Source organism: Pecten maximus, chromosome 10 (assembly GCF_902652985.1).
Source record: "Pecten maximus chromosome 10, xPecMax1.1, whole genome shotgun sequence".
Lineage (NCBI taxonomy): Eukaryota > Metazoa > Mollusca > Bivalvia > Pectinida > Pectinidae > Pecten > Pecten maximus.
The window spans coordinates 24,793,165-24,806,144 of NC_047024.1; the positions used below are offsets into that span (position 1 = coordinate 24,793,165).

General features: G+C 32.5%; 2 protein-coding genes across 2 annotated transcripts; one reads left to right on the top strand and one right to left on the bottom strand.

Annotated features, from left to right (window-relative positions):
* Nucleotides 1–7: 7 nt before the first annotated feature.
* LOC117335791 (nitric oxide synthase-interacting protein-like) lies at nucleotides 8–7,695 on the top strand. Its single transcript, XM_033895981.1, has 10 exons — nucleotides 8–95; nucleotides 838–986; nucleotides 1,346–1,398; nucleotides 2,434–2,545; nucleotides 2,778–2,871; nucleotides 3,896–4,011; nucleotides 4,728–4,844; nucleotides 5,405–5,475; nucleotides 6,063–6,171; nucleotides 6,874–7,695. Exons 2-10 carry the CDS (start codon nucleotides 864–866, stop codon nucleotides 6,943–6,945), a joined length of 867 nt encoding a protein of 288 aa, XP_033751872.1. The 5' UTR covers nucleotides 8–95; nucleotides 838–863; the 3' UTR covers nucleotides 6,946–7,695.
* On the bottom strand, nucleotides 7,613–12,786 carry LOC117335793 (vesicle-associated membrane protein 3-like). The gene is made up of 4 exons (XM_033895983.1): nucleotides 12,641–12,786; nucleotides 9,884–10,023; nucleotides 9,520–9,663; nucleotides 7,613–8,327 (listed from the first exon to the last, which is right to left on the bottom strand). Coding segments are annotated over exons 1-4 (369 nt in total). The 5' UTR covers nucleotides 12,643–12,786; the 3' UTR covers nucleotides 7,613–8,244.
* Nucleotides 12,787–12,980: the final 194 nt, after the last annotated feature.

The window sequence follows — 12,980 nt, forward strand, 5'->3', positions numbered from 1 at the left end:
CGCTTTGAAATTTTAAGTATAAGCTCCTTTAATACAAACGCTAAAACGATCCTTACTTTCAAGCACCTTGCAAGCAGAAGATTCGACAACAACAAGTTTGTCATACAGTTTATTTTCGTTTATTTGGTTGATAACTCGATATATGGATATTCTTGTCTAAACTTTTGAAGAAATGATATCTAGAAACGATTAACGTCATTATTGAACTGGGAGCATAAAATAATAATACATGTCATAATAGTACTGACATCATAGGACTTGTGGACATGATTATGATGGGTTTTTTTTATCAAAATGTTACATTATATATAGACGAGTAACTTATTGTACAGCTGTTGTATTACAATCGCATGCTTAATTTGTTTTTTAAAAAAAAGAAAAAAAATACAAATTAAGCATGCGATTGTAATACAACAATTTGCTCGTCTATAATGTAACATTTTGATTAAAAACATCATAATCATGTCCACAAGTACCAATGGATATGAGATGTGTCAATATGTACGACCCATCTCATATATCATATCATTTGTAACGAGCCCCTGTGCATCAATTATACATTAAATTATAGAAGCTTATTGAAATGTATATGGGAATAACATGCTGGTATATTTATTTTATTATTGGTAGTACATGTATGTAAAAACTGTTAATAGAATTTAATATAAACCTATGTATATATACATTGTAGCTTATACATGTAACTTGGAACTATATGATACTGTCACATACCATCATAGAAGTTGCTGTGTCACATGCTAAGTTTCCCTGAGATACCAAATTTCCCTGCAAATGAGAATTTCAGGCGACTGTCACATGTCTCTTTTATTTAAACAGAATTAACTGGTTAATAATTAAGCAAGATGACTCGTCATTCCAAAAACTGTACAGCTGGAACTGTGTATTCATACCATGAGAGGAAAAGGGATGCATCCTCCTCAGGTTATGGCACAAACAAAATGAGACTGGGCAAAGACTCTGTAAAGGTACATATCACGAAAAGAATTTATTTATACAGTTAATTGTAAGTAGTTAACTTTTTAGCTGTACATTATATATAATTTTATGTACTTTCAAATATGATGAACAAAAAGTGGTAATATACAATATGTAATATACAATACATAGCATGACAGTAAGTAAAATGGAATCAGTAAGCTTGGTGAGTTAGTGAAAATTGGAGATCCTGTCTCTAATTGAACATAAAATATCATACAGTAACCTTGTATTTATGTTTAGCTATACTTCAGTAAGTAATGGTCTAGGAAAATTTTTAATATCTTGCTTCAAAGATTTTAAAGATTGTTCAGTTGAATAACATTAAGCTGTATTTCTCTGTCATCAGGAATTTGATTGCTGTTGTCTCACACTCCAACCTTGTAAGAACCCTGTTGTAACGTAAGTGATAGTAATGATATTGTGCTCTTGGTCGATTTGTAATTAAATTGCTATGTCTGAACATGTTTATTTTTACATCAAAATCTTAGTTAACACTATCTAAAGTATCCCTCACTCCCAAAATATTTTGATATTAATTATTTGTCAATGATGAATTCTTGAAAATATCAGCTTAACTTCAAAATCTGTTTGATTTATCTAAATTCTACTTTCTGAAAATTTGAATGTCAGTCATGGAGACCTGATCTCTCACAGGATTTTAGGTATTCATTATTAAGCATTCCTCTGGACAGTTTAATTGACTAATATGGATAATGACATAATAGTTTTTAGCTCACCGGTTACGAGTAACCGAGAGCTAATGCTGTCACCCCGGCGTCAGCGTCCCACCCCAAAACTTAAAAGTTTTTGGAGTAAGTTTTTGGAAAGCTTGTAAATCCAAAAGTATACACCCTGTGCCCTTCTAAGTTGGTTTATACATTCATTAGAGGTCTAGGAGTGATGTTATGGCAAAATTATGCAGAAAAAAATTGTGATTTTTTCGCATTTTACCATTTTGTGGACTTAACTTTTTTTGGCACCAAAACCCACTTTAAAGTTTTTGGAGTAAGTTTTTTGAAAGCTTGTAAGTCCAAAAGTATAACCTCATGCCCTTCTTATGTGGTTTATACATTCATTAGAGGTCTAGGAATGATGTTATGGCAAAATCATGCAGAAAAAATTGTGATTTTTTCGCATTTTACCATTTTGTGGATTTTGTCCACACCCTTCTTATTTGGTTTATACATCCATTAGAGGTCTAGGAGCGATATTATGTGACATACAATTTCAAAATGACATGCTTATACATACATAAAAAATGAATGCATAGTGTGATTGCTGCCGCCGGTGAGCTTTCGCAGTCTTTGATTGCACTTGTGTATGTATCAGATCAGCTGTATGTCATATTGATTCAGAAGCTTTGCATAAAAAGACATGAATTTATATGTAGAATTAAGTCTGTGTTAATGTTGATGTATTTTACTTACATTGCAGACCAGATGGATTCCTTTATGACAAGGAGGCAGTTTTAGAATATATTCTTCATCAGAAAAAAGAAATTGCAAAGCAACTGAAAAAGTTTGAAAAACAACAGAACAGGGAGCAGGTACATAAATAACTCCCATTAAATCTATATATGTAAAGTTTCAACTTTGAATTAATGCAATACAGAGTGTCACTTCATGTACATGTACTAGAAATAATAACAATAATATGCAGATGTAAAAAATTCTCTGTTTAGCTTGAAGCTTTATTATTAGTACCCATATAGTGTGTAGCTTTGAAAAATCAGCATAAAAAAATCAGTCAACTTATTCTTATTAACAATATAATTGAAGGAAGAACTTAAAGAACTGGGGAGAGCAGAGTTGGAATCTAAGAAACAGACCCTACAGATCAGTACCCAAGCCCCAGGGGCTGCAGCCAAACAAAGTAAGTCTGAAAAAGGTTAAAGAGAAACATGGTTTCCACTTAAATGCAGTGCAGGTAGAATAAAAGAATCATACCTGCTTATCCATGGCATGTTTATTAAAGGCAGTTAAATTTGAGATGTTATCTTTTCTCTTCTTTAGAAACAAACTTTCTTCTTCCTTATGTCTTCTTAACAATGCCTCACTTTTGGTCTTTAGTTCACAGTCACCCCTGTGAGGAAGGCTTTGGGTTCTGTCACCTGGTTTAGACATACCAGAGACTATGAAAATGGTATTTTTTGCTCCTGCTTAACGCTCAGTATTTTAGTGTTGGGATGACTGGTTCAACATTGTCAGTATAATGTGACTGGGTGGGTGTCCTGCTAGATGTCTTTGGCACTATGCTTCAGTGAGGCAGCAACATCAGTTTTGCAATATCACAAGAAGACAAACATGAACATACCTCAGCTTTCGAAAATACACACACATACACTACACACATGCATCTTGTACTCAGGGGAGGCCATCCTTACTAGTAAATGACGGTAGTTGTTGATAGGAGGTTATGCAATAATAAACCAAATCAAATAACTAATATTTGAGTATGGACTATTTTAGCTTTCAAAATTGGCCAATTTGTGAGTCAAGTATTTTTCATGAGATACATAGTTTATATGTACAATTTAATACATGTGCTCATATATATCTCACTGGCCAATAAAGTTTAATTTTCCATTACATCGCCTATTAACTTTAAACTGACATATCAAATCATTTTAATTTCCAACACTAACTCCTGAAATCTGGAGAAGTGAAAAAATTGCTAAACCTTCAGTCTAACATAAGCTTTGTTCTCATGTTTACATCCATGCTGCCTGAAATTCACTTCAGAAATATGGACTGCCTTTAAAATAAACATAGGTTTCAATAAATGAATTTACAAAAAAAGATAAACAACATAAAAGTTATATTTCAGCAGAAGATTCCCACTCAATGGATCACCATGCATACTGTCAAACATTTATATATTTTGTTTTTTTGTCTAGAAGCTGCAAAAGCTAATGGTATCTCAAACATGGATTCCACCAGGTCTAAAGAGCTTCCAAGCTTCTGGATACCATCCATGACTCCTGCCGCAGGAGCCAGCAAAGTGAACAAACCGGTCAGTTTGATTCTGCAAAAGTGATACTGTATGATTGGTAATATTTGTGAGAGATCTCCATCATCTTTGTCATTAACCATAGCAAGAAAATAAGACAACCAACTAGTATTTCTAGATTATGATATGTAACTTATGTAATATGCATGTACATCCGTATGCACAAATTCAATTTATAGAAATGTTTACATGTTAAGTTCAGAATTTGATGAATCGATGTTGAACATAATCTAATCCCTACAAAATTGTTTGCAATTTTGAAGAAAGCAAAGCAAAGTGTGACAGATGAGATATATAATTATGTGAAATTGTTGTTATAAAATCATCAATTTTTTTTATATACATGAAACCCGGTAAATACTAGCCGCTGTATACCATTTAACTAGAGAGATTTTCTCTTTAGCTCGATCAGTCGAGGGTAAGACTAGCAAGTCCGAGGTTCATGGTTTGATCCCTAGCGGAGGCAGGGATTTAAATCTAATCAATCATGCTCTCTGTTACATGTACATGTAGTAAGATAGAAGTGGTTCACAGATAAGCCCTCCCCAAACTTTAATGCTAAATTTTATTTGTTTACACTAGGGGAGAGGGTTTATTTGAGGATTAATATGATAATTACTTGACACCATATATACCAATGTTAAATTAGGCAATAGTGAGTCTTTTGTTGTCCTGTTAATATATTATTCAATTGAATTTTGTATTTGTGTGTTGATTAGGATGAGAAGGTCAAGTGTCCAATGAGTGGAAAGCCATTACGACTCAAAGATCTAATCACTGTGAATTTCACCGATATTAATGACAGAGATTCTAAGACAGCCCTGATCACTAAACAGGTCAGTAATGAAATTTGATATACCAGCTTATCTCCCTTTACCTGTAATAATATTTGTATTGCACAATATTTTTGGTATTTTTCTATTAAACAAAAACGTGTCCACTGTTATCATAATTTTTTTTAACAGCACACAACATTTTCATAATCTAAATTTCTATAGAAAACATCAACTTGTCAAATAAGAAATATATGTAGTTTAAAACCAACAATTATGTATTTACTTTCTGATGAATATTTGTTGAAAAGCTGAAAGAAATATGGAGTGCTGACATTTTTTGTAACCTTTACTATCATTCATATTGATTTCCATACAAATGTTACCTATTTCTAAACCTCACAACACATGTTATCAATTGTGTGCCTACTTTATCATGATTACCCCAAATATTTTTGTAAGTAAAAATGCTCCTATTAACAAGCTTGTATTACACATGAATCATATAATTATAAGTATTCTCCTTGATAATAAAACTTTCCTAATGTGAACTTTAAACTTCATGTAAGAACAGTTGTTTGTTAATGTATGTACCAGTAACCATAACATTGTTTATGTACCAGGCACGGTATGTTTGTGCTGTAACAAACGATGTCCTCGGAAACTCCATACCCTGTGCTGTCCTCAGACCGTCGTAAGTAATTGGGAGTTAAAAAAGGTTCTTTGGACATTCGAAAGTTCAATGTCTAATCAATGTAAATCATTATTGTTTAAAAATAAGTTTCACTGTGTTTCAGTTTTTATACCCTGAAACAAAAATAGAGAGTTTGTTAATCCTCGAAATACTATGGGTCGTATTCATGTACATGTATGTGATAAATAACTGAAATTATAACCCATAGATTCTGATGATACTTAGTAGTATTCTTATATCAGGGTATATATTTGTCTATCTGTATACATCTGTCCCATTTCCCATGCCAACACCCTGGACTTCCGAAAAGTGACCTAACAATTGGGAATTTAAGTGAATAATTATGTTAAAACCTTATTCTTATGGTGAATAAGCACTTCATGTAATGTTTAAAATACTTAACTCCCAAGTTTGTCATGAGAATAACCCATGTATGTGTGTATATTGTCATGTTAGTCTCTAGTTGTTTCAGTAAATGTCTCAAGACAGGCAAGAGATACCAATGTTAAGGCTTTCAATTCAGATATAATATGAAAAGTAATTCCCGTATTCTCTTTCAATATATTACTGTTTATTTCTGTTGCCAGAGGAAGTGTGGTAACTATGGAATGTGTGGAAAAGATTATTAAGAAGGACATGTTGGACCCGATCAATGGTGCCAAGCTCAGAGAAAAGGACATTGTACAGCTACAAAGGGTGAGATTTCATGACTACCACAAATAAAAAAACATCAATTAATGGTTAATTTAAACCCTCACAGAGGGGGTATAGTAATCAACTTGTGTATCTGTGCGTGTGTCAATATAATGTTTGTGTACAAGATATCTTTTGAATCCCTGCAGCGATTTAATCATATTCATACTGTAACATCACACCATCAAGTTCTACACAAGATTAGATTTTGGTGGTCATTAATCAAGGTTAAAGATCAAAGAACACCCTTTTGCTAGTTTGAAAATAAAAGGTTGTGTACAAAATATATCTCATGAACCCCTGGACATACTTACATCAATGATGATGTGTGTGTATTCATGTAAGCCACCTGCTCACTTTGCTTTTATTTTAATGAAACTTAAGGAAGCATAATGCATACTGTATCACATTGTCTTTGTTTTTTTCCTACATACTGTAAACATGGTTATTTTCGGGGGGGAAGGGGGGGGGGGGTAATTTCGCGATTTTGATATGTAAACTATACGCGTTGGGGTAATTTTCGTGATCGATCCACCTTCGTTTGTAGTTCGATATTATGCAAATTGATATATAAAAAAATATGTGTGGGGGAAATTTTCGCGATCAAAAAGACTCCACGTAATTAAGGTAAATTTCCCCCTCGCGTAAATTTCCATGTTTACAGTAAGTTAATTTTTAACCAACCATCATCAATTTCTTTTCCAGGGTGCTTCGGGTTTTGCAGCTGCAGGAAATGAACTAGAAGCTAAAAAAGATGGAGCTGTACTTATGGCTTGAGTCATAGTACGTGTACTTACTCTACCAACAGACAAAGGAAGATCAAGCAAATAAAGTCCTAGTTTGCACTCGATCTTTTGAGGTGATTTCGAAAGAAGATTTCTGATATTTTTATGAAAAATTTCAAGTTCGTCAGATACAGGATAAGGAATCTTCATGTCTTAGGTAAAGGACAAACAGTTGAACCTGTTATAAGACAAAGGACAAAATGTTGAAAGGTCAAGCTTCACTGGTTACAGGTCAAGAAAAACCAATAATGTAAATGACAGACTGTTGAAAAGGTCAAGCTTAACTCATTACAGGTCGAGGACAACCTGTTAAAAGTTCAAGGTCATTGTTATTAAAGGCCATATTTATATAAAGTTCAACAAGTCACAGGTCAAGGACAACCTGTTAAAGTTCAAGGGCATTCTGTTATTAAAGGTAATATTTAAGTCAAGTCCAACCTGTTACAGGTAAGGTATACATGTTAAAAGTCAACAGTTTCATCTTAATGACTAGACTGGTATTATATTGTCTATAATCAGTGTTCTGTTGGCCTGGCCTGTTCTTAAATGCAGCTTTAGATTAAGTAAGAGTGAAGATTGAAAGATGCAGAAGAATGAAAGAGAGAATTGAATTAATCGTGTATGTAAGAATATGTTGGATAAATTGGAGGACAAAACTCTTTCATATTTATATTTTATTTGTCATTCATGTGTACATTTCTATAGCATTTTAATACAAAAATAAATTTTAGATGTAACATTTTGTGAGTATTCAGTAATTTTCAATTGCTTCAACATTTATTTTTGCGATATATTACAACTTCCTATACAATGCAATGCCATTTTTCATTTAATGAAAATCTCAGTGTGTAATTCAAAACAATTTCAACAAGTTTTAAGAAGTCTACACTTTTAAATCCTCCTACCTGATATTAAAACAGTAACAGTAATGCTAGTCCCACTTAATGTATACAATTTACAATTTGTGGGATGAGCATTTCAGTGTATACATGTATTTTAATGAACGTTTTAATATACTAAATAACACTAAAACTGCAAGGTATAATAGCTATAAACAGATTTATCAACCTGAAAATCAACATTTCAGAGTCATTTAATTCACCATGTAATAAGAAACCTATCTTATGTAAATAGAGTACAATGTTTTGTTCAGAATATACAGACAGTTCACTCAGATATGTATACAATGTGACAATGGCATATTGAAACTGCAGAGTTCATACAGAATATACAAGGAAATATTACATTATTGTAAATAATCTAAACTGTCTTTTCTTCTTAACCTTTGACCTCACATTGTCAGGGTATTGTTGCCGTGACCACCATTGCCACCACCGCCTTCACTGTTGTTGTTCTCCCAAGGCTTTAAAGATACTGTAAAACACAACATGTAGTACATTAATGTAAACATACATAAAGATACTGTAAAACACAACATGTAGTACATTAATGTAAACATACATAAAGATACTGTAAAACACAACATGTAGTACATTAATGTAAACATACAAAGATACTGTAAAACACAACATGTAGTACATTAATGTAAAACATGTAGTACATTAATGTAAACATACATAAAGATACTGTAAAACACAACATGTAGTACATTAATGTAAACATACATAAAGATACTGTAAAACACAACATGTAGTACATTAATGTAAACATACATAAAGATACTGTAAAACACAACATGTAGTACATTAATGTAAACATACATAAGATACTGTAAAACACAACATGTAGTACATTAATGTAAACATACAAAGATACTGTAAAACACAACATGTAGTACATTAATGTAAACATACATAAAGATACTGTAAAACACAACATGTAGTACATTAATGTAAACATACATAAAGATACTGTAAAACACAACATGTAGTACATTAATGTAAACATACATAAAGATACTGTAAAACACAACATGTAGTACATTAATGTAAACATACAAAGATACTGTAAAACACAACATGTAGTACATTAATGTAAACATACAAAGATACTGTAAAACACAACATGTAGTACATTAATGTAAACATACATAAAGATACTGTAAAACACAACATGTAGTACATTAATGTACATACATAAAGTATGGATTTTCTCTGGACCCAACCAAAATACAAGGGATACGTTCTCAATTAGTTATCTTATTGGCAGTACAAAGATCATAGTAAATGCAACAAAATGTCAAATTCTTGTGTAAGCCTCACAGGATATATATAGTGTTCTGGTTCAATTCTAAAAAAAAATTATAATTACACTGTATACATATATATACATGTACATAAATACATTCAGGTATTTGTGTGATGAAATTGCTTTGAATGTCCAGTGTCTAAAACCAGATAAAACAATGTAAAGTTTCTATTGAAGCTGGGAAGACTCTTCAATAGGCAGTATTATTTGATCATTCCAATATTATTTTTTATTTTAGTAATTTTAACACACAGCCTAGTCTTTTTTTCAAATAAGACAAATATTTCTTGACATAAACATTTAGCAGCAAGTTTTCATTTATCAGAGGCAGATCAGTAGTCAAACATTCTTCACTTACACACAATAATGACAACAACCACAGCGATTACTCCGAATATGACGGCCGCAATGATGCAATTCATTTTACAGTTTTTGCACCACATCTTTCTGCGGAGACGTCGAGAACTTGATTGGAAGTTGATGGCATTTGATTCCAGGTCCTCTGTAAAGAGTTAAAGTGACCAGGATTATAAATCATAAAATATACCAATACATTGGCTTTGATAAAGCCTGCAAATGACATAAAGATTATATTTTTGAACTGTAGCATGTGATGTTTCTTGGTAAATAGTTCAAATGACATGTTTTGTCACATCAACCTGTGAACATGTGACTATAAAGAACTTTTTAAGTTATGGGAAAGACAAGCGGCTATTCTCTACCTGATCTTTCTTGCAGACGGTCAATCTTTTCACCTCGGTCCAACACCCGCTCAACATTCTCCTTCAATAGTCCAGTTACCTCCTTCACCTGTTTGTTGGTTTGGTCAAGTTTGTCGTACTTCGTTTCATAGTTTGCTGCCCTAGGAACAAAAGATGACAAATTATACACAATACATTCATGCTTTAAAAACCTGTGTAGACATTTTAAAAAGTCATTATCTCTTTGGTAGGTATAAATCTATGTATAATGCCAATACCAATGTGGCTAACATACTGATAGAAATCTAAGTAGTCATAAAAATATTGAAGGTAGAAACCTCAAAATTTATATCTGTTCATACTCATGTTTTACAAGTTTCAGAAATTTCCATGAATGGTACTTTTGTTAATTCACATTTTCAAGCCTAATACATATACCGGTAAACAAAAGTACATTTAAAGACCTCCTTCAGACAAATAAACAGCAAACTTGAAAGAAACTGCTCTTTCTGCTGGACTAAATAGTTTTAAAACTATGAAAAAAGATGTTTTACTGGTGATCAAGAGTCTCTCTCCTAAATAGGGAGGGTTGGTAAGTATATAAACAGGTACTGTAAACTTGATTAGGTCCACCAGGTTGATTTTATGATTACTACAGGTAAATTGTTATTTCCGCAAACTTTTCTTTTTCACATGTTCCATAAATAACATAGCATAAATTAAGTTCTCTCGTAAATTTCTATGTTAATATATCCGGTATTAATTCAATTTGTACTAAGTAATTATTCAGCTTAAAAAATTAAAATTAATTACAAATTAAAATTTAAGACCAATAAAATCTTTGATCATGCATAAGAATAAAACTGAATACTGTACATCCAAGAGTATTAGAAGCATTCAGGCTGCACTGAAAGTTAATAAGTTCAGTATAAAAAATAACCTGTTATATGTTCCAACGTGACCTGATTAGGTCAGCAGTTTCCAGTGAGAGTGCTGTGATTAAGGATCTGTTTGAGGACTACTACAGTGCAGAGGAAATCGAACAAGGCTTGGGATAAAATTTTGCAACTGACTTCAGGATGTGATACCACTACAGTTAGGGTGGTATCTGAGGCTTGTTCTGGCGGTACACTGCTCTGCAGTTGGGGTGAAAGGCTTGTCTATGTGGAAGTATTTTGACATTAAGCAGACAGGAAGTTTCCATGTCAATCTGGGGTGTGCTTGATTTGATGAATGGCAAAGGGTATGGAAACATATACCTGAAAATAAGCATTTTCATTCAATCAAAATTCAAAAATGTGTAATGTTTCAATACATAGAACATAATTCTTTCTTCCTTTTTTAATCATAAACACTGATAATAATTCTATCAATCATGTATTAGGTCAAACAACAATATTTTTTGCATGTTTAAAGCATTATGAGCATTTCAGACAAACCTGTAAAATAAACTGTCTATCTCGTATTCAAATCCCAACAGTACTGCTTTATTCATGTACTGTAATTATATAAATTGTCATTACGATTACCATATAATATTTTCATTGACTTAGACCTTTCACTATGACCTTGACCTCATACTATGGTACTTCTGCAATAAATTCAAATAAACATGTCTGAATCACAATTATGTCATAATTAACAAGACAATTCAGTGAATTACTGTCCCCTATAATGGCATATTGGATGTGAAATTATATGTCAAAAATGCTTAGATAATGAATTCTTATTGCTACTAATGATATACACTGATTGTTTGACAGACCTACTGCATTTGAATTGCAGTTAGTGGTTTTATGTGGATGAATTCAAGAATATCAATAATCTTAGTAAGCACTAGTAATCAAAATTTGAATGCAAGTGAACCCCTAGTAAGATGAACTTATGCCTCAAGTAAGAAGTTCAAGTGACAAGAACAGCAGCAGATCAGGCTCAGACAAACTTATTCTTTGATGTTAAGGTCAAAGATCAAAATGTAGGGCAGATCGAGTTACTCTATTTTTGGTACATGACATATCTCCTCACCCATGACCCAAGTATGAAGTTCCAGTAACAAGAATTGTAGGAGATTGAGCCTGAACAAGATAATGTGCAAAAGGACGGACAGACACAACGCAAACAATAGTGCATTAATTGTTGGTCCCATACCAATGTTTAATCACATCAATTGACTTATCCAACAAATTGAGCACTGGCCCTCATAATAATTGCACTTATAATACATATAAGAATATTAACATTGCTCTCTGAGGAATATTGGCCACCATCAAAGTTTTATGTTTATTGTAATATTGAAGTTTTAGTCTTTCACTGCGTTTCTTCTCTTGTCGCTGTTAATAATTATCTGTTCCTTCAACATGGGGTTCGAGTCCCTCGGCTTATTGGTCCGCCGCTCTACCGAATGAGCTAAAGGGAAATTCCCCCTAGCTGGAAGCTAGAAGGCGACCATACAACTATGTACAGTATTTACAATTAAAACCCGGCCTGCTACACTATTATGTCACAAATACAAATAATATAGAAATTGTACAATCCATTTTTATAATTTTTTTTTTTTTTAAATTCAAGATTTTCTATTTAACCGATCATGTTGTGCATTAATCTATTCATAACTTACTTGAATATATAATCAGAATAAATATTATGTTTTGTGTGTGCAAGGAAACTCTTGACATATAAGTGCATATTCATTCTCTTGTGATTACTTTGGACCTGTGCCAATAATTTTCACCTATAAATGTCATCCAAAGAATTGACTTAAATAAACTATCAGCATACATAATTTTGTGTGTTGCTCAAAACAAATTGTTCCACAGCCGTGTACTCTCCGACAATATAATCCTTAAAACTGTTCGTCTTCTATCAATATTTTTATCGCAGCTGAGAGCTTGATGAAATTAGTCGTCCGTACGCTTCCGGGAAAGGTTAAAGGTCATACATTCTCTCCTGTAAAGTTTTACGACATTCTTTGAAATAAAATCCATCAACATGTTTTAACGTTGTTAAAACAGTAGTATTAGATAACACTTTTCGGTTATGGAGGTATCTAAGTATAATACATAATTTCTCAAAACATACTAATTACGTTTTTAGATAAGATTTGCGACATAGGTAGACA